This window comes from Leiobunum rupestre, chromosome 4 (assembly GCF_980474605.1).
Source record: "Leiobunum rupestre chromosome 4, qqLeiRupe1.1.hap1, whole genome shotgun sequence".
Lineage (NCBI taxonomy): Eukaryota > Metazoa > Arthropoda > Arachnida > Opiliones > Sclerosomatidae > Leiobunum > Leiobunum rupestre.
In genome coordinates, this window is record NC_143387.1 from 35,729,012 (window position 1) to 35,751,335 (window position 22,324).

The 22,324-nt window shown below is 37.4% G+C and overlaps 2 protein-coding genes across 2 annotated transcripts in view; one reads left to right on the forward strand and one right to left on the reverse strand.

Annotated features, from left to right (window-relative positions):
• Nucleotides 1-22,324, forward strand: part of Eip74EF (Ecdysone-induced protein E74) — a 101,583-nt gene that overhangs the window by 1,761 nt on the left and 77,498 nt on the right. The gene's annotated exons all lie outside the window — the stretch shown is intronic.
• Lsm11 (U6 snRNA-associated Sm-like protein LSm11) lies at nt 13,957-21,165 on the reverse strand. Its single transcript, XM_090172310.1, has 3 exons — nt 20,937-21,165; nt 15,197-15,382; nt 13,957-14,329 (listed from the first exon to the last, which is right to left on the reverse strand). Exons 1-3 carry the CDS (start codon nt 21,114-21,116, stop codon nt 14,039-14,041), a joined length of 657 nt encoding a protein of 218 aa, XP_090028436.1. The 5' UTR covers nt 21,117-21,165; the 3' UTR covers nt 13,957-14,038.

The following is a 22,324-nucleotide window of genomic DNA, read 5'->3' on the forward strand; positions in this document are numbered from 1 at the left end:
GAAAATTAACCTAAGTTAAAAAATACAAAGTAATTTAGAAAATGAAGCCCTACTATAAACCACACAAAAAACATCAGATAAATTTTTCAAAAATTGAGCACCCCCCCTCTGCCCCCCCCCCACACGTTTTTATTTGTATTGAATTTAAATCTTTCTCTCTCTTATAAAAATGTATTTTTAGATTATACATCGAATAAAAACACAGTGAGTGGCTTATGTGTTGAAATACGTAATGTACGGCAATTCTCGAGTTAGTAGTACTAGTGAAAAAGGGGGGGGGGGGGAGGTTGCAAGTGGTTTCCTGCATGTGGTTTCGCGATAAGGTACACTCATCACTTGTCGGTTCTCCCTGATCTATATTACAATTCCGGAATGTGCGGAATCTGCGAGATATCATACCAGCCACAACACCAATACTTATTTCCATAGATGTCATCCATGACCGTAGCTAGAAGTGGAAACTCTAGTATCTAGTAATTAACCGCTTAGCTCCGGGTAATCTAACCTAACCAGATGTCCTTATTATCGTATACCTTTTATAATGTCATGTTTTATTTAACTTTTATTACAAAAATATTTCGGCAATAACAGCTAATCTTATCAGTTCCATATAAAATGATTAAATTTAACCACGGTTAAAGAAATACCTTTATATTTTACGTAAGAGACATCCAAAAATAAAACCAAAATTGACTCAAAGGGTTGATTATTCAGTTAGGAAAATTCACCGAAGCATGCAATATTGGCGCTCAAAAAATAACTTTCTGTAAAAAGAAAGCGAATTGGGGAAAATTGAAGTCATTTTAATTTCTCCGTTTTTCCCCTCGCCGAAATTCTTAGACAACGGCGAACGTAAAAAAAGGGTTTCTCTTTTTTTTGAACGGCGCCATTTTGCTTTTCCTTTAAGGCGCCGACTTTTACTTCCTCCAAAAAAATGTCTTACACAAACGGAATTTTAATTCCGCCTAATTATATATTTTATTTTGGTGAAAGTATAACCCCAAAGAAGCGTGCGTTGCCTCTCGTTTGGGTTCCCAATTTAGACCGACTTTCAGGAAAAAAAATTGCTTTTATTTTTCTTGAGAAAATGTTTTCCAACTGTATGGCATTATGGCTTTAATTATAATCCGTGTATAAAGACACCCGACTTATATTGCCCGTTAATTAATGATATCGCCATTTCGTCATTTCTACGGTTGAGGGGGTGTTTTTTGTCACACTGCACCGCTATTATATTTTCGTCTCTTTAATTGGCGTGTACCTCTACGATCATTTAATACCTTGGCGGGAGGGGGGGGGGTACGAACCGGTAATTTGAGCAATAACAAACCTATTATTTTTTATTTCTTTTTATCCTATTTTTTCAAATTAAATTTTTGGACGGTAGATAATTTTTTTTCTCGAAACTAATAGTATATAGTGGTCTAGTTAATATGAATTAATATTTACAAATTACAGCAAGTGAGGATAGTTAACTCTGAAATTGTCTCAGCAGTTTATTGTATAATTTAAAAAATTAAAAGGAAATTTATTTTTTTGAAATTTAAGGAACCTGATTTTTTTTTTCGATTTATTCCGTGGAAAGTATAGTTTTGTCGTTAGTATATTAATATACTCGTAAAAATCTATGAATAGATTTTATTCCTAACTCGTAAGTGTTTCCCAGGGAAATATAATTAATATTTTATTTATGGAAATCATTAAGAACTGCTCGGTAATTGTTCAATAGTACAGAAAGACGTTTGAATTGATTTATTTATTCTAAAAAAGAAAAATAATCAGTTGAAATTTATTTCTTTTGGATTATTCAAAATATTGGTAGTTGGAGGAAATTCAAAAGGGCCTTTTATGAATATGGGTTAGAGCCTATATAAAGAGCGAAGTATTGCGTGATTGAATTTGAAATTCTATTTACAGTAACTTTTATTTCTTTAATCCAAATTTGTTTATTTCGGAGAAGAAATACTACAGAAATAAGCCATTTATTCGTGAATATTGTAACATTCGAAATTGTAATTTTTTTTAAATTTTATCAAGATATTCCCTTGGTAGAAATGTAAGGTATTTTTTTTTTACAATTAGTCAATAATATCAGCCTTCAGACGGTAGTTGATAAACACGTCACGCCAAAAAAGGTCAACGTCAATCACCGTCCTAAAAAGGTAGTCCTTCCTTAAAATAAAAATGTCTAAAAATGAAAGCGCTTCCCCCGCGCGTTATTTCTTAGCGAAAATATTGACCTATTGAATATTGCCAGCAGCCAAGGGGGGACTGACACTAGTGTAAACATTAGCAAATTTTCTGGCTAGCTTCAAGTTTTTCGACAGCGCGAGAGCAGGAGGGTCGATGAACTGCCGATTTCCCTGGGAGTTGTCTTTCCCGGCGCACCACCGCCGCCGCCATCGCCACCAGGCCAGGCTGCCAGATATCCTGCCTTTTCTCCGCCGATGGCTTTAGCACCCTTACTCCACCCCCTCCTAGAGTGGGCTACGGAGGTCAGTGGTCTTCGCGGGAATGGCCGCGCGTAGAAGCGGCCCCCGCCAGGCCTTCGCTGCCGAGTGACGCGGGCTTCTCCTTGGCGGATTAAACCGGATTATTTTCGCCGAGGAGAAGAAGCCAGCGGAGAGAGAAGATTTCGGGAATAGCGGTTACTCTCGGAGAACTCCGTGTTAATGTTTCGAGTGTGGCGCGTCTATAATTGGCCGTAATTAAGATTTAATTAAAGGGAAAATGAAACGCAGGCTAGTCGTCTTTGTTTTCGGGGGGGGGGGGGGGGATTACCTCACGAAAGAAATAACGGTACAGGTACATTTTATTTTAATTATCATACTAGGGCCACAACGGGTTTTTAACGAAACTTCCACCCCCCTAAATAAAAAATAACGTATCTTATTTATTTTCAATACTTTTAACTAGAATGAAATTGATTTTAAACCCAGATGAAATTAATATTACACCTCCGTTAAATTGATATTAAAAACCCGTTAGATTAATATCAAGATCCCCGTTAGATTAATATTAAACCCGTTAGATTAATATTAAAAACCCGTTAGATTAATATTAAAAACCCGTTAGATTAATATTAAAAACCCGTTAGATTAATATTAAAAACCCGTTAGATTAATATTAAAAACCCGTTAGATTAATATTAAAAACCCGTTAGATTAATATTAAAATCCCAGTTAGATTAATATTAAAATCCCAGTTAGATTAATATTAAAAACCCGTTAGATTAATATTAAAAACCCGTTAGATTAATATTAAAAACCCGTTAGATTAATATTAAAAACCCGTTAGATTAATATTAAAAACCCCGTTAGATTAATATTAAAAACCCCGTTAGATTAATATTAAAAACCCCGTTAGATTAATATTAAAAACCCCGTTAGATTAATATTAAAAACCCCGTTAGATTAATATTAAAAACCCCGTTAGATTAATATTAAAAACCCCGTTAGATTAATATTAAAAACCCCGTTAGATTAATATTAAAATCGCCGTTAGATTAATATTAAAATCGCCGTTAGATTAATATTAAAATCGCCGTTAGATTAATATTAAAATCGCCGTTAGATTAATATTAAAATCGCCGTTAGATTAATATTAAAATCGCCGTTAGATTAATATTAAAATCGCCGTTAGATTAATATTAAAATCGCCGTTAGATTAATATTAAAATCGCCGTTAGATTAATATTAAAATCCCCGTTAGATTAATATTAAAAAAATCCCCTTTAGATTAATATTAAAAAAATCCCCTTTAGATTAATATTAAAAAAATCCCCTTTAGATTAATATTAAAAAAATCCCCTTTAGATTAATATTAAAAAAATCCCCTTTAGATTAATATTAAAAAAATCCCCTTTAGATTAATATTAAAAAAATCCCCTTTAGATTAATATTAAAAAAATCCCCTTTAGATTAATATTAAAAAAATCCCCTTTAGATTAATATTTAAAAAAATCCCCTTTAGATTAATATTAAAATCCTCCGTCAAATTAATATTAAATCCACGTTTTAAATGTCCCTTTTAGAGGAGTAATATTTGTTGGATTTATTTATTTTAATCATTTTAAAAATTAACTCATTTTTATTAGTTTCGGTAACGTTTGGGCACGTGATATTTTGATTTCCAAATAAACGATTTGATGATTAACATTTGTTGTAACAGATAGGGGGCTCTCAATTGGCAATAACGTGTATTATAACCATCATGACTCAACTAGGAAACTAGAAACGAGCGATTTCAGCGATGGGGCAATCTGAGATATTTTTGCGTTGATGGAAAATGAGAATTGCAGGCTTCCCGTATTAGGGTTATATATGTTAACGTCGGTAATTCGCGTGTTTTTACACCCAATATCGAGTGAAACGGGTAAAGCGCGCTCGGCGAAGCGTTACGGTGAGCGGGGTCAACCAAAGGTCAAATCGGGAATACGGGTTCCGCGTTACCTCTCGAACAGATGCTGCGCCGCGACCTTCCCGAACCCTATTGTGGGTGACACTCTGACTCGCCCCCCCCCCCCCCTTTCGTACCTAAGCGTAGCAATTTCACCTTTCCGCGAGGTAGGTCGCTGATGATGTCATAAACGGAAGACATTGTCAGCAGCGCCACACCTTCACCATATTTTTAGGGGTTTTTAACCCTCGACGTCGGCGCCTGGGTTTTCGCCACGAGCCTGCGATCGGAGAATGCAGATGATTTTAATCTCCTTTTTTCATTGAAGTAGGCCAAGTTGTGATCGGAATATTTTGTCGCGCTAATTTATTTTTAAAAACAACCGCGTGTTTGACTATTTATTATTAGAAATGTTTTCGAAACCAAGTTAGTCGCGTGTGTGTTTGTCTCGGACAAATTAGATAACCCATTTTGAAACTCACATTTATTTTAACACCGTATGGGGAATTAGAAAATGTATTTTTGAGAAGTATAATTAATATTCCTTTATTTAAATCGTTTATCTCGGTAGTATTTCTATGTAGAGGTTAACGATTGTAGTAAGTGTGGGGAGCTGTTGGCTAGTGTGGCATGATGGGCTTTCCACCACCCTCCTACGCGTTGCAACCCGGCCACCTGATTAAAGGCATTAAAAGTCGCTCGATGACTTGGGCCTAAGGTGGTGCCTTGGGTATTAGCCTAGCTGATAATAATTATTATTATTATTATTATTATTATTATTAATTTTTTAATGTCTGTGTTGGGAGTAATATTAACACTACCCGAGGTGTTACACACCGATTTTGTTCAAACTCGGGGGATTGGTAGATCTTCATGTACCTTGAAAAATCCTAAAGGGATTTTATTCAATGGGCAACGGTTTTGCCATGGCAACGAAAAATGTTTTGAACAAAATCGGGTAGTCTCCTTGTAAGAATTATCGAGTGAAACGGTTTGAACTAATATAGTAGATGACGCAACCCCGGCCCCCGTTTCCGACGCGTCATTTACGGGTCTAGGTCTCCTTGGCCCCGTCAGCGGCGACCAAGTTATCACTAGACGAACGTTTAATTTTGAAAGCGCATCTCTTCGGGAATGTCAGTGGCTGGTGCGTGGTTTCAAATGGAAATCGTTCGTCGGACTAGTTGAGCGCGGTAGGGAACGCCCGTCAGTAGATAAAGTGACCTATTTGAGAGATAGCGTTAATTAGCGTAGTTCTCGCCCTGAACTTGTACCGGATTTTCTAATCCCATTTTTCAAAAGGTGTCACGGCGAATAACCTCCTCCTCTCGCTTTGACACTGTTCCCTCGTTTGAAAAATAGAATATCGCCCCTTATTTGTTGCGTTTTCGCGGACGCTAGCGTCATCTAGCGATCGTATTTGCTTCTATAATTTGCAATTCGTTTCGCTGGCACCGATTTTCCCCGATTCGGTTTGAGACTGCGAATAATGGGAAATTGATTCTACAAACCAGCGAATGTTTGCCTCGCAATATCGCTAATTTGTTTTCAATTTCAGTGGCGCATTCTGAATTTTGGGGGGGGGGGGGGGTGGAGAAAAAACTAAAATTAAGTATTAATAAAGAAAAAAGTTAAATATTAAGGTATAGTAGATTTTAGAGATGGTTAACCAACTTTTTTCCATAGTATAGATTCAATAAATTCAGTAATAAATCTTAGTTGTAAATTGTAACTAGAATCTAACCCTTTACACTTTATTTAAAATATATATTTTTTCGGCTACTGTTCAATAGTTCTTTTTATAAAATAACCTTGGCCATCTTGTTGAAATGTTGCCTCCCCGCTTCAGCTGTGGATCCGTTTTCTCTCCCACTAAAGAGTTGATGAACTCATTCTTAGGCATTGGCTGAACTATTCCAAGGCAACATTTCAACAAGTTGGGCAAGCGTAAAGACATTTTATAAAATCAACTATTTACCTTACTTTTTCAAAACTATATCTAGAAAATTTATGGCTTTAAAAGTCATTTGATGACTTAGGCCTAAAATGGTGCCTTGGGTATTAGCCTAGCTGATTATTATTATATTATTATTATTATTATTATTATTAATGTTAACCCCAAAAATCTTTTAATTTGAGCTTTAACTATTGGTCTAAATTTTTCGCGATAACTAATTTATTTGCGAAAAAAAATTGTTCATTTTTACACTGTTGAGTATAGTAGTTGGTTTATACCGGTTAACGTACAAATGGTACGTAGGCTGAACCTACCTTTATACGGAAAACACGCGTATTGTCGCGTCAAACGAGTGTCGCAACTACCACGTCTCTTTTATTTGTAAACAAAATATTTCTTTTTGAATTTCCCTTTCACGGAGAGAGCTAGTTTCGGTTGTACGTTTATTTATCGTCTCGATAAATGACGTTCAATTTGCCATTAGAAATATACAGTGTACCATAAAATGTTTCGGGTGAAAAATGATGTTGTAAATGGCGATTAAGAAGTAGAAAGGCGAGAGTACGACTGGATTTGTCGCCGCGAATAGCACTTTCCTGTTTGGCGCGACTCGAGCGTTTCACGATGACGAGGGGGGAGGGCTGAAAAGGGGAATTTCGGTTTTTCCTCGTGTCGAACCGCATTCCGTTATAGCTTTCTCTTGGAAAACCACTGGTTCCTTCCTTACACCTCTACTCTTCCTTTCCTATCTCTCGCCTCAGTCTCGTACGCCATATTTTCCTACAGTTCGCCCCCCCTCCTCTCGGTGGTATTTTTAGCGCCCTGTGTCGCTGCTGGTGGTGGTGGTGGCGGCGGTGGTTTGGCGAGCTCAGGGGATTCTGTTCGCGATACCTCTATTACGTATTCCATCACCGCAACGTTAATGTCACTGTTTTTGTTCAATCTAGCGGGAAAAATGTGAAAATCGTTGATCTTCATACTTTAAATTTAAAAAAAGCTTCATATAAAACAAGGTTGTCTGATTTAAATTTCGATATAAATCAAAAGATTTTTTAAATATTTTTTTTAAATCAACTATGTATTTATGATAATGTAAAAAAAATTTGCCGTTGCAAATAAAATTTAGAGCAAAATAATTACAAATACTAATTTACTTAAATTCCAATTAATTTAATTTTTTATCTGCGTTACCAATGCGCGCAAATTATCAATGAATTTTCAGAGGAAAATAAAATTGTTAAAAATCAAAATCAATACAAATGAAAAATCAATATCCGTTTTAAATCAAATAAAACTTATATTTTCGATTTTTTTTTAAATAAAAGAAATCAACAAACCCAGGTATAAAAACTGAATTTTGCGAAGCACTCTAGATGGCGCGGCATTTTTGGGCGGGTTCGAAAATTCCACAGGTTGGAAAAAACAAACAACATTCTGCGCCACGAAATAAAATAAATTGTTCAATCCTGGCCACGTGAAACTAAGCTAAAAATAAAAACATGATGCAGGAAAGCGTCGCGTTCCGAGGAAGAAAAAACAGCCCCAGTATATTACGGCTTATAAAGATGGTGAAGTCAATGTTTCGCAAATTACCAGGAGATCGTAATATCGCCAAACATTGTTTTCACTAACAAGGAGACGACCCGAGGTGATAATCGCTGATTTCCTTCAAACTCCGGTATAGTGTACACCTCCATGTACCTTAAAAAACCTGTAAGGGAAAAGTTGCGACGGACTTTCGTTTTGCCATAGCAACCGAAAACGTTTTTGACAACATGATTTGGAATTATTTCCATTGAAAATAACATGGGAATCTGAAGGATTTTAAGGGTCCCCCAATTGACCAAATTGCATTTAAACTTGATTAAATTTAATTTTTTAAATCAATTTAAAGGAATTTTTAACGTTTTTGAAAATTTAAAATTTTTTCATTTTTTAAAAGGTTTCACAGGGGGGGGGGGGGGGGCCTTAAAATCCTTCAGATTCCCATGTTATTTTCAATGGAAATAATTCCAAATCATGTTGTCAAAAACGTTGTCGGTTGCTATGGCCCGTCGCAACTTTCCCTTACAGGTTTTTTAAGGTACATGGAGGTGTACACTATACCAGAGTTTGAACAAAATCGGTGATTATCACCTCGGGTCGTCTCCTTGTAAGATTAGAGATGCCTAATATGTAGCGTAATGTACTGTTAAAATCCCTCGGATTATCTAACATTGAACTACGTATAAACATTCCCAATTAGTATAGGTAGGTGTCGTTGGGGCCCGTTTAATCTCGTCCCTTTAAAGGCGCTTTTCCCGGCTGACTCGAAGTGATTTAGCTCAGGGGATTCTGTTCGCGATACCTCTATTACGTATTCCATCACCGCAACGTTAATGTCACTGTTTTTGTTCAATCTAGCGGGAAAAATGTGAAAATCGTTGATCTTCATACTTTAAATTTAAAAAAAGCTTCATATAAAACAAGGTTGTCTGATTTAAATTTCGATATAAATCAAAAGATTTTTTAAATATTTTTTTTAAATCAACTATGTATTTATGATAATGTAAAAAAAATTTGCCGTTGCAAATAAAATTTAGAGCAAAATAATTACAAATACTAATTTACTTAAATTCCAATTAATTTAATTTTTTATCTGCGTTACCAATGCGCGCAAATTATCAATGAATTTTCAGAGGAAAATAAAATTGTTAAAAATCAAAATCAATACAAATGAAAAATCAATATCCGTTTTAAATCAAATAAAACTTATATTTTCGATTTTTTTTTAAATAAAAGAAATCAACAAACCCAGGTATAAAAACTGAATTTTGCGAAGCACTCTAGATGGCGCGGCATTTTTGGGCGGGTTCGAAAATTCCACAGGTTGGAAAAAACAAACAACATTCTGCGCCACGAAATAAAATAAATTGTTCAATCCTGGCCACGTGAAACTAAGCTAAAAATAAAAACATGATGCAGGAAAGCGTCGCGTTCCGAGGAAGAAAAAACAGCCCCAGTATATTACGGCTTATAAAGATGGTGAAGTCAATGTTTCGCAAATTACCAGGAGATCGTAATATCGCCAAACATTGTTTTCACTAACAAGGAGACGACCCGAGGTGATAATCGCTGATTTCCTTCAAACTCCGGTATAGTGTACACCTCCATGTACCTTAAAAAACCTGTAAGGGAAAAGTTGCGACGGACTTTCGTTTTGCCATAGCAACCGAAAACGTTTTTGACAACATGATTTGGAATTATTTCCATTGAAAATAACATGGGAATCTGAAGGATTTTAAGGGTCCCCCAATTGACCAAATTGCATTTAAACTTGATTAAATTTAATTTTTTAAATCAATTTAAAGGAATTTTTAACGTTTTTGAAAATTTAAAATTTTTTCATTTTTTAAAAGGTTTCACAGGGGGGGGGGGGGGGGCCTTAAAATCCTTCAGATTCCCATGTTATTTTCAATGGAAATAATTCCAAATCATGTTGTCAAAAACGTTGTCGGTTGCTATGGCCCGTCGCAACTTTCCCTTACAGGTTTTTTAAGGTACATGGAGGTGTACACTATACCAGAGTTTGAACAAAATCGGTGATTATCACCTCGGGTCGTCTCCTTGTAAGATTAGAGATGCCTAATATGTAGCGTAATGTACTGTTAAAATCCCTCGGATTATCTAACATTGAACTACGTATAAACATTCCCAATTAGTATAGGTAGGTGTCGTTGGGGCCCGTTTAATCTCGTCCCTTTAAAGGCGCTTTTCCCGGCTGACTCGAAGTGATTTAGCCAAAACACGTTCCTGTTGGTGGTGTTTTTTATCATGTCGTGTTTTATCGGAGAAATCGAAAATAGGAGGCGCCAAAGTGTTGGAGCGGCGGTGGCGCGCGCGGCGTAGAAATTGGGGCTTCGACGAAGAACGTCAGCGTGACGTCACGACGGCGCGCTCCGCTGTTCGGCGAAAGGTCTTCGACACGGAAAACGCGGCTCGCGTGTTTGGGAAGAGAGGAAACTAGGCCAATGTCCGTCAATCCATTCACCCCGCAGCGCTGCCTCCGACGAGGACGTTCACCCAAACGCCGCTCTCTCGCCAGGCCCGAATGTCGCTAACACGCCGAGGGAAAGACGCTGTCCCGGGGGCTCCTCTTACCTGTTACTTCGACTCAACCAAGGGCCCACCTCCGCGATGGGACGCCATCTAGGGAGTAATAGGGTCGTCTTGACGTTGACTCGTCTCTGGAATGAAATTATAAAATGTCTCTCTCTCTGCTTCGGGTTGAGCAAACTGATCAATGTGGCGGCGACGGAGTTCGATTCTAGCTCCTTCCAAATACATTCGCGGCTCGCTGATATTCCGTTATTCAAATGAATCATGAACGGAAATTATTCAACTGACAATTGTGAGTTGACTGACAAATTGAGGGGCACGAAGGGCTTGCCACCTAGGAGCAACAAATAAGGAGAACGCAGCTAGCCTTTAAACACGCTAACGCAGTATTGTGTACAAATTTCATTGGACGAACCTTTACGCTGAACGTTTTACGGAAAGGGGGAAGACAATTTCCGAATTTTCCCCTTCCGACGGCAGCAGGCGCTATAGCGTCTAACCAATGAAAACTGTTCGCGAGAAAATGCGCGACTTCTAACGGGTTGCGTTCTCCTTGTTTTGGGTGCTGTGTTTGTTGCTCCTAGTGGCCACCACCCTCTTACGCATTGTAACCCGGACACCGGATTTGAAAGCATTAAAAGTCGCTATATTACTCGGGCCTAAGGTGGTGCATTGGGTATTATCCTAGCTGATTATTATTGTTTATTATCACGAATCTATACCGCTATGGTAAGATCACTCTGACGGCTTTGGCCCCGCCTACGAGAGGAAAAATGCCCTCTGCGCGCTCTCCTCTCACGTTGTTTGTTATGTTAACATAGCAGGGCCCCCACTCAAATTTTCAATTTTTTTATAGGAAAAATAGGATTATATTTCTAAAAATATAGGACTTTATAGGACTATATATGCTATTTAATTAACTAACTTTCTGCATTTAAAAACTAAATCTATACTTAGTGAAATAAATCTTTGATTTTCATTTAAAAATAGAAACTATTTAACCATTTTACCACAAAAATATAATAGTAGCTTACCATGTTAACAATAACAAAAGTATAGACTAGAATGACTTTGTATAGGAATTTATCCTACAGCTAAATCTAGCAATTTCGCTGAATGGGGGGATTTGGAATGGTAAAATATCAAAATTATAGGATTTTATAGGACTTTTGGGGGATTTTGCTAAAAATATAGGATGTTATAGGACATTTTGGAAAATATAGGATTTATAGGAATTATAGGACCTCTGGGGGCCCTGACATAGTGACGCCATAGAATAAAACGCCAGACACATCGAGACGAAAATCTGCCGCGAAAAGCATTCCAAGTAGAGGTATGGATTCCTGTTGTTATTCATACCGAAGGTGGTTTTGTAGCGGTCGCGTAATCTATAAACTAAACATTAATAAAGTTACATTCGGTTGCGTCAATAATGTTTTACTTCACTGTCTCCAATCCTGACTTATTTTTCAGGGGATAACACTATCCCGACGTTTTACCCTCTGACCTTGCACGAACCCTAATCCTCCTAAGTTACTATTTTAAATAATCTCAATTGGACGTCGTGCTAAAAGTTTCCTCCTTAAATTCAAATATTATGGCGAGTGTCCCAGATTTAATCCGATACAAAATCTTAATGTTACGCCGTAAAATAACAAAACCCGAAAAAAAATATCTTTGGGTATTTAGAATATTGAAATATAAATTACGTAAAATCTACAATAAGTATCTTTCTATTTTCAATTTTGTATTTTGTAATGTATCGATTTTTGGAAAAGTTAGGGCGATTATCTGGTTGTTATCATATTATGGAATTGTGTTATTTCCATTCCCGGTTAGACAATATCGCGAATTTCCATTCCCGGTTAAACAATATCGCGAATTTCCATTCCCGGTTAAACAATATCGCGAATTTCCATTCCCGGTTAAACAATATCGCGAATTTCCATTCCCGGTTAGACAATATCGCGAATTTCCATTCCCGGTTAGACAATATCGCGAATTTCCATTCCCGGTTAGACAATATCGCGAATTTCCATTCCCGGTTAGACAATATCGCGAATTTCCATTCCCGGTTAGACAATATCGCGAATTTCCATTCCCGGTTAGACAATATCGCGAATTTCCATTCCCGGTTAGACAATATCGCGAAATTCCGTTCCCGGTTAGACAATATCGCGAAATTCCGTTCCCGTTAAAATATTTATCTTCGAACCATTCCCATTCTATTTGACAAAAATGTTATCATTGTCGCCCATTCCCGAACTCAAAATTACCTTTTCCATCCATATCCTAACCGAAAATAAGGTATTAATCTGATCTCCGTCCATTATCGCGGTATTTCCACGGTTACCGTGGTAAATGGTAAAAACGTTTCCACAAACTCTCTACAAATGTAGTCTCAAAGGAGACTTAAAGCGCGCGTCTGTCTACCACGAGTTTCCGCAAAGTCAGAAGGGGTGGAGCTACCGTATTTAGAACCAAAGTTTTCGCAGGCTGAGCCCTTTAACTAAATGGGGGGAATTAAGCGACTTAATTTATGATGACGTTTAAAAAAACCCATTTTCGCGCAAAGGTGGGCGCTCTATTTTAAAGCGTCGCGCAATACGATCGACTTTCCTGTTTTTACTCGATCGAAATACGCGAAAAGGCAATTCGGAATCGTTGTTTGTTCCGATATTTGAGAAACGAAACTTCCTCGTTAAAATTACGTAAACAACTTTCTCCGTGGATAAACCGGTATAAATAACATTTTCACCGAGGGGTCGGACATTTACCAAAATCCCGTACACTTTGTCTAAAATCGCAAAATCTTTTAATTATCTTTATGGTAAATTAACATTGAAATCCCAAAATCACTTCAAAAAGTAATTATAAAATCGCCAAAATCCCTAACAAGGAGACATCCCGAAGTGTAACCCCGGGGGATTGGTAGACCTTCGTGTATCATGAAAACTCCTTAAGGGAATTTATGCAATGGGCAACCGTTTTGCCATGGCAACGAAAAATGTTTTTGACAACACAAAATATTAAATTTTCCCATTGAAAATAACATGGGATTTTGACCTCAAATTGATCAATTTTGATGGTTTTTTTTGTCAATTTTTATCAATTTTTGTATTTTTGGCATTTTCGAAATTTTGAAATTTGTTCAAATTTTTCACAGGGGGGGGGGGGGTTTCTAGGAATCGGTCAGAATCCCATGTTATTTTCAATGGGAAAATTTAATATTTTTTGTTGTCAAACACATTTTTCGTTGCCATGGCAAAACGGTTGCCCATTGAATAAATTCCCTTTAGGATTTTTCAAGTTACATGAAGGTCTACCAATCCCCCGAGTTTGAACAAAATCGGTGGGTTACACTTCGGGATGTCTCCTTGTAAGAAATCCCGTACAAAATAATGGCAAGTGTATGACCCCTCGATTTTCACAACCTGCCATTTACAAAAAATACGTTTAGTAAAATTATAATCTAAAGGATTATTAACTAATTTACGCTAAAATAAATTAAAATCTTTAATAAAAATACGTTATGGGTTTAGAAAAAATTATTTACAATTTGATAAATAACAAAATGTATTTGCGTTACGTGTCGACAGCGATCATAACGACGTTGTCACCCCGGACGAAAAGTTGACTAACGTGTCTCTGTATCCATTTGTTTCGACGAGATTCGTCATTGTGGCCCTCTGGTAGCGTCGGCGGCCATGTTTGTTGAGTAACTTCCGGTTGCGATCCCATAGGGGGCGTTTTCCGTTTTGCAGGTCGAAGGTAGGTTTCGTCCACGTCCCGCATTGCCAGATTCCAGTGTTTGTCGAACACCAGCAAGTAACCCGTGCAAATACCCCGTATTTCGGTAAAGTTTCGAGTCCAAACCTTAAATCAACAATGTTTTTATTTCTACTTATGTAGACTATGACTTGTGTTCGGACGATTTTTAGCGTTGTTTTTAACAGTAAGCTCCTTTCCCTAAAACAAATCAAACCAGCTCGGTAATTCATTGGTTCCCTAAAACGCAATAGTCATTCTCCTTAAGTATATATTAAATTCAACTGTCTTATTTATACAGGGTGTTTCAAAAGGTTATGCAAAAATTTGAAGGAGATGTAGGGGGTGAGTTGAGAAGTATGCCTGTGGTTTTCCCCCATTTTCCTACAATGAGTTAAAAGAGCGCCAGAGAGCTTCCAAGTGTGGCCTACTAGCCCCTGGAAGTAGGCGGCAACAAGCGCAAAACCAAGCAGCAGGGAAAAGCGAACATTAATGTTTGGGTTCGTGTGATAGGTAAAAAAGGACTTTGTAAACAAATCGAGGTAACTAGCGTTAAAAAGTAATTTACTTAAACAGTATTTAAAGTCCCTACTGCTGGGTTTTGAGCTTTTTGCAGCCTACTTCCAGGGGCTACTAGGCCACAATTTGAAGCTCTCTGGCGCTCTTTTAACTCATCGTAGGAAAATGGGAAAAAACAGGCATACTTCTCAACTCACCCCCTACAACTCCTTCAAATTTTTGTATAACCTTTTGAAACACCCTGTATATTTGGGCCACGTAAACAGGGCCGTGCAGACATTTCGAGCCCTAGGGCAAATTATGCCATCGCGGCCCTTTCTAACTTAAATTTTCAAGGGTGAAGGGCAAGGCGATGGGCCCCTAAAAAGCACGCTTCTAGGTCCTTTTTCGCCGGGTTCTGGGTATTTGGCCCCTACTGCCCCTGGATGGTCCTGCAAGTATACAATATATCAATACCTTAATTTTAACTCTGTTTATAACGCATTTGTGTAGAAAAGCCAAAGGGCCCGTTTTAGTTGGCATTAGGTTTAGGACATCCTTTTGCAATCTCTCTTCCGGTTTAGGCGTCAAAGTGGCTTGCAGTTTCTCCAACCTGGCTCGTCCACGAGACGACAGCGTTGTCACTTGTCCCGATGTTGACGGCTATTAAGAAAGACGTATTAAGAATTAATTATGACAACAAAGTTCCACACGAAAATAATTATAATATATTCCATTTTGTAAGAAGCTATAGACTGATTCGCAAATTGCTTTGGAAAGAAACAAACATTTAGAGCGAAGCCATTGGAGGTTCGATATTAACGCTTTTATCACTAGATGGCGACAATTTAAACTTTTTGCGCGTGAAGTGAATAAATATTTTATCGATTTAATACCAAAATAAACTTGTAACACTATTATAAACGATGTATCGTGTAAAAATATTCAGCGTAGAAAAATAATTTTTATTTTTTGATAAACTTTAAAATTAATGCGTTTCAGACTGTTGGCGCCATCTAGTAAGACTTGGGGTATTTAAAAAGCGACCGCTAATGGTTTTACCCCCTAAAAGGACCTTCTCTTTCGCTCTATTGGCGGTCATAAATGGCAACGCCTGCTAATAACCATCGCTTCCTGGGTATACATCCTTGATGGCAACGAAACCGTCCATTTCATTTTTAATAAAATATTTCTTCGTATTGGTCCGAAGCACGCGACCGTTTACAGCAATAATTGTCAAATTAAAACTCAAATAACGTAATAGGATATCGTGGACTGATAAATAAATGGGGATGTTAAGACAATGAGTAATTGTTCTCGAGACGTTTTTAAACGCCGAACGATTCAAATAACGAAACGGTTCAGAGCTCAAAACGAAGAGCGTTCTACGACACAATCGTTATCGATAATAATCAGAAAGTTATCCATTCCGTATCCTTTTTCTTTCTACGGTAGATCGTAATTGGGCTTTGGTGTTCTAAATTCGCACTCGATTGTCCGGACCCGCATAATACAAGCCCAGCGAAGTTACAGAAAATTAAAAATAAACTCGAAGAAGCGGTAAAAAAATTAAGTAATGCAAGGGGGGGGGGGGGGCTGTACAACCGAAAACAGGCTTTGTTTATTTTTAGATTGACCTAAATTACGGTTCCTAAAAAGTTTTTTTTTGTATAAGCCAGCAGCGTTGTATTATGAATAGAACTTTCCCAGTTCCAGCGAATTACTTTCAAATGCGATGAATAATATATGAGGCTGTGTTATTAAGAAAATACGTTCATCGAGAGAGAGAGAAAGCGCCTCATTGAAATCGACAGAGGAAATTCCTGGCGGTAATTTCTTTCGGTGTCTGAACCGTTTAAGAGGAAATTAAAAATGACGCGGTTCCGAACGGGTTAAAACGCGAGGGTCAGCATCTTTCGTTCGGGCAAAGGTCAGATCCGTAGCTCTGCCCCTTTGGAAAACTATTTATTCCGCGTGGTTCACGTAACCTTCCGTTCGAGGAAGAAATCAAAATGGGACGTTTCACGGTGTATGACTTTTATTTGATTCGTTGTTTTGAACCTACGATATAACTTCTTACTCACGGAAAATGGCTCTCTGATCTGGACCTAATACATAGTTTGCACCGAAGGGGGGGGGGGGGGGGGCTATGGTCTCCAAGGAAACTGGGAGGGCGATCAAAAATTCAAACCATTTCGCGCGTAGCTACTAAATAGGTAGCCATTTTGTTGGTAATCTCGTCAAAGCTACAAAACGTATTAGATTTATGCTTTAAAATTTTAAATGGGCCCTAAACAAAGCCAGATAAGATTCTAAGGCCGGGTTATTTAAATAAAATATCAAATTACGACAGAAATATCTACGAAAAGAAGTTAACAAAGCTTATCAAAGTTAGGCCTTTGCGGTCATCCTTTTTACAATTACCTTCGCTATCGAATAAAATAATTTTCGCTCTCCCTTAACAATTTTTAACCAGGCAGATAACCATTTTAACGTGAAAATAATTTCTTAATCATTTGAAAATAATTAAAATCCGCAAACAGACGATTGAAACTGTTAACCCTCCCGTTTTACTAAGAAATCTACACCAGCAAAATGGCGGCAAAGAACCTTTCATTCTTGCTCAAATTAAATATTTATTCTTGGTTCTTATATCTATACTTGGAACTGCGTCATTGGTGACGTAGGGATGCAAACTATGTATAAGGGGTTTGTTAAAAGTTAGGCTTAACGTTTTACATTGACATATAATAAAATAATTTATGATTAAAGAAATGTCATAACTTTATTTTTCTTAAATTGAACTTTTTTAAAGAAGCATAAAAATAAAATTACATCGCCGTATTGTTTTGTGGGTCTTGACTCTTGAAAGTTGAAACCTTGCCGTTGATTATTCAACGGGGTCCAGATAAGAGAGAACCTAGTGGTCGGAATTGTCGAACTAAAATGTCAGAAAATAATAGTTGATTTTATAAAATGTCTTTACGCTTGCCCAACTTGTTGAAATGTTGCCCTGGAATAGTTCAGCCAATTCCTAAGAATGAGTTCATAAGCTCTTCAGTGGGAGAGAAAACGGATCCACGGCTGAAGCGGGGAGGCAACATTTCAACAAGATGGCCCAGGTTATTTTATAAAAAGAACTATTGAAATTTCCGTGCAGCGGCCTTCATAATAAAGAAACATTTTGTTCCATGATTATTTTTTTACCTAAGATTACATTTAATTTTGTTTATCGATCCCATCTAATGGTGGCGTAGCCAAAAATTCGTCAGAATATCTAAAATTTAGTACGTACAAAGCTAAGAGCAGGGCTGACACTTAGTCACTTTCTTAACTAAAAGTAACTTTTTAAAATTTGGCCACTAAAAGTCACTTTTTAAAATTTGGCCACTAAAAGTCACTTTTTCTTCAATTTGATAGGTTTTCTCTACAAAAATATATTTCAAAGTGAAATTTCCTAGGGAACGTTACTAATAATCTAGCAAAATTTGTTAATTTATCTTAAGTATATCAGAACTCTATTTTTAAATAGGATATTTTCCCTTATTATCTTCTACCGAGGGGTAAGACACTCTGCGAACTCGGTGTACACTGCCGTACCTTTGACAGTGCTAAATGGAACTCGCGAACTCTTGAAAATATGTACCTTTAACAGTGCTAAATGCACGAACTCGGTGTACAGATTATCTGAGACTGTCTTACCCCTCGTCTTCTACCCCTATAATTTAATTACTAATACGTTTAAGAAAATATAAGAAAACACGTACTTTTAAGAAATAGGAAGTTACTATTACAAATGCTGTGATTTTTACTTCAATAAACTGTTTATTTTTAGTGACGTTTTGATCACTATTTTCAAAGTGGCTAGTCACTTTTTAGGCACTATTTTCAAAGTGGCTAGTCACTTTTTAGGCACTATTTTCAAAGTGGCTAGTCACTTTTTAGGCACTATTTTCAAAGTGGCTAGTCACTTTTTAGGCACTATTTTCAAAGTGGCTAGTCACTTTTTAGGCACTATTTTCAAAGTGGCTAGTCACTTTTTAGGCACTATTTTCAAAGTGGCTAGTTACTTTTTAGGCACTATTTTCAAAGTGGCTAGTTACTTTTTAGGCACTATTTTCAAAGTGGCTAGTTACTTTTTAGGCACTATTTTCAAAGTGGCTAGTCACTTTTTAGTCACTATTTACACTAAAATTTAGGCAAACTCTGAGTATCAGCGCTGTAAGAGACCCCCTTGTCCACGGCACTACCACATAAACCACAGTTTATGGGTCATCCTAATAGTTATGATAAATTGTAAACGGTAAAGAAAGTTCCAAGAAAGCTAAAACATTTTAGAGTGACAATGTATCTTGTTTTCTCAAGCTATAGAGAATGTACGTGACTTTCTTCAAAGAGAAAATGTCTGCGTCTAATCGCGAATAACAGCGAAGCTCAATATTTTGAGGGGGATCATTCTTATGGTGACTTATAATCCGATCACCGCCCACTGTCCTCGCTACTCGCTGACGGAATTCCAAAACCGGCGTCTTTCAAAACAGTCAACAATTCATCATTTAGCAGACGCCAGTCTTGAAATTATAAAAATACTTTTCTTTTTCAATATCGTAGCGCCATCGCGCATCGGTCGAATGCTGGAGAAACTAGTCGACGAAGAAGTTAGACTATATTAGGGTCTACGGGATAATAACGTAGCCGATACTACTATATTGGTTAAGTAATAATTTTCTAAATACTTAGTAACGTCGCGAGGCTTAATAACAATTTAGCGTCGATTTTGGTGCCCGTTGGCAGCCTTTTTGGTTGGTTGTGGACAATGAGGTAGAATATCAACTAGAGATCCAAACAAATCTGGGATTCGCGGGACACATTTTATTTGAGTCGGAGAATTAGGCTTAAGTTTCAACTTTATCCAATCGTGTGGCGCCATCTGTTTCTATAAGCAGACACTTTTGAAAAATATATTAAGGTTTAGGTTTCCAATAACACGATAGATGGCGCCAACACGATTTGGTTAAGTTCATTTACTAGGCCTAACTCCTCCAACTCAACAAATACTGTCCCGCGAAACGGTAGGTCTTTGAAGGTGGATTTGGATCTCTATTTATTCTACCTCATTTGCTGTAGATTGAAAAAGTTGAAAAATACCTGAACCATTTAGGAAAAGGTACGAGAAGCTAAGTTATCTAAATAGATTGCAAAAAATTCGAATCAAATAACCCCCAAGATGGCGGGTAGGTAGAGGGGGATGAACCATCGTCTGCTAACTTAAGCGGTGACGTCGCAGTCGTTATAGTTGTTAACTCCCATACATTCTATAACAATTAGTAAAATTGCAAACTCCCTGAAAACTTAAGAAATTCATTTTGCAATAGTGTTTATGCAATTGCGTATCGGGACTGAACTAGAAGGTTTTTACTTTTCTATATTTAATAATTTAGTAATTCTAGCTTAAGTATGTTTCAGCAAATAACTCTTAAAATCGGCACGATTGGAAATCAGACTCGTTTTAGATTTAGGCACTTTAGTAGTGAAACCAAACTACAGTTCTCGTTATTATCTTTAATATTTTAAAATAAACGATAAAACCGTGTGGTTAAAAAATTTTCGTTTAAGAAATGTTCGTAAAATAAGCGCGAGAAAAACATGGCGTTGAAGTGCGCTAAGACTCGGCTGGCGTTTTTGCCAAAGTTCAATGACTCAGCTTTAGAAGGGCCAGTTTTAATGGGTGCCGAAATAAGGGAATTCGCTTGATAAGGTGCTTTCTGCGGAGGATTTCTCGTTCCCTACCATCGCGACTGAAAGTTGCGGCTCAACTGAGCGCGCGGGAAAAGAGCTTATTTATACGAAGGCCGTTGACCCCACGGGAATATATAGATATAAAAGACTGGTTCGTTTATTTCTATATAGATGGCGATACCATACAGCGACAGCTTCTCTTTCTAGGGTTTGGCAAACTTGTTGCTCGTTTCGACATTCTTGGGAAGCCTTAGAATATTTCCTTTAAATCGATATTAGTAGATAGATAACCGCTTTCACTAGTTATTAGTAAGCAATATTTCATAACCAATTTAATATAAATGCTTGTTTGAAATACATTTCCATTTTAAAAGTTACATAAAATATCTAACTCTCTAGAAATATGAAAAACCGAATCCCAGTGGTCTCGTAATAGCAATTCGTATTTCGCGGTTAGAGCTTATATATTGTAACGTACCTGGGCTCTTTGTCCGAATGCCCTGGAACCTCGGCCTCTGCCAAGTCCTCTGGTCCTGCTCACGTATTCCGCGAGGTTGTTATACGGCCTGGCGTTAGGATTGGGTAATACTACATCCTCCGGATTACTGAGGGCAGCGGCCGGGTCAAAATCGGGCGAAGTGAGATCTAGACTCATCATATAAAATGAATATCACGCTGCTCCGTCCCGCACGCTGGGAGTCGCCATTTTTATCGCGAGCGCGTTGAACTGAATTCCGATAGAAGGCGCGGTAAACCGGCCAACTCGTTTTTGCTTTCTTGGGGCGGGAAAATTAAAACGATTTTACAGAGTTTAACAGAACGCTTCTTAAAGTATAACAACAAAAAGCAATACGAATTCGCTCACAATTATTAAAACACTATTTTAGCTATTTAGGTTTCAGCAAAGATTATGTAAACCTCGTACCCTAGATTCGAAATAACAGCCTAGCGCGTAGTAATACATACTTCCTACCGGAACTTCGAAAAAATTACCTCCGTAGTTACCATGGTAACCAACTATAGATGACGCTCTGTTCACTGCGCGTCATCAAAGTTGGCCGTTATAGGACAAGGGTGTACTTTGTACGAGCAAATAAAAAACCTTTAATACAGCGACCGATGGAGTCCGATTTTTCGGAGGTCACGTGCCGGAAGTGGATAAACGCTTCTATACAAAATCGTCAATTTCAAAGCTCTCAGAATTCGAATCTAGGTTACTGAATTCTATATTATCTTTGATTTCAATGTAAAGGTAACAATGGCCTTTAATAAAGAAGAACTTTTCGCAGAACGATAAATTTCGGCTACCGTGGACATTCATCGATTGATTTTTATAAACAAAATTACTCAATAACAGGTAACATTTACGCCATTTTCGTTTGCTTATGGGCTAAATGTTTAATTTATGCACCAGAAAACTTCGGTATCTGCCTCGACCCCACTTTAAGTAAAAGGCGTGTTCAGGGTAATTTAATGAAAATTACATCATGTTTTACCGCGAAGGGGAATTATTATTGCAAATGGGCAAGACCTAAGCCCTTCGGAACAGATTTTTATTTACGCGTGGAACGCTAAATGGCGTTAGATAGCACCGAAATACATAACCCATAAAGCCTAAATAAAATTAAGTAAAAAAATTAATTAATACTGACAACCACTTTAAAGTTGGCCGTTGATAAGTCAAATATTCCCGTACAGTCTTGTAAATAAGCTTTTTCAAAATACTGGTAAATGTAAATGTTAAAAATAGAGAGGTTAAGCCAGCATCGGAAAATGACCAGAATACGTGTAGGTGGAACTGGTAGGAGGTGCATGCTGTACACAAAGATGCGTCTACACTCCTACAAGTTTTCAGGCGCTGGCTTA

What these genes read in the sequence shown, in the direction of transcription:
- Lsm11 (XM_090172310.1), bottom strand. Translation starts at nt 21,116, where the DNA reads ATGATGAGTCTAGATCTCACTTCGCCCGATTTTGACCCGGCCGCTGCC. An exon ending in CATTCGGACAAAGAGCCCAG is followed by an intron (nt 15,383 to 20,936) that starts GTACGTTACAAT and finishes CTTTCTTAATAG; the next exon opens with CCGTCAACATCGGGACAAGT. An exon ending in TAAACAGAGTTAAAATTAAG is followed by an intron (nt 14,330 to 15,196) that starts GTATTGATATAT and finishes TGTTGATTTAAG; the next exon opens with GTTTGGACTCGAAACTTTAC.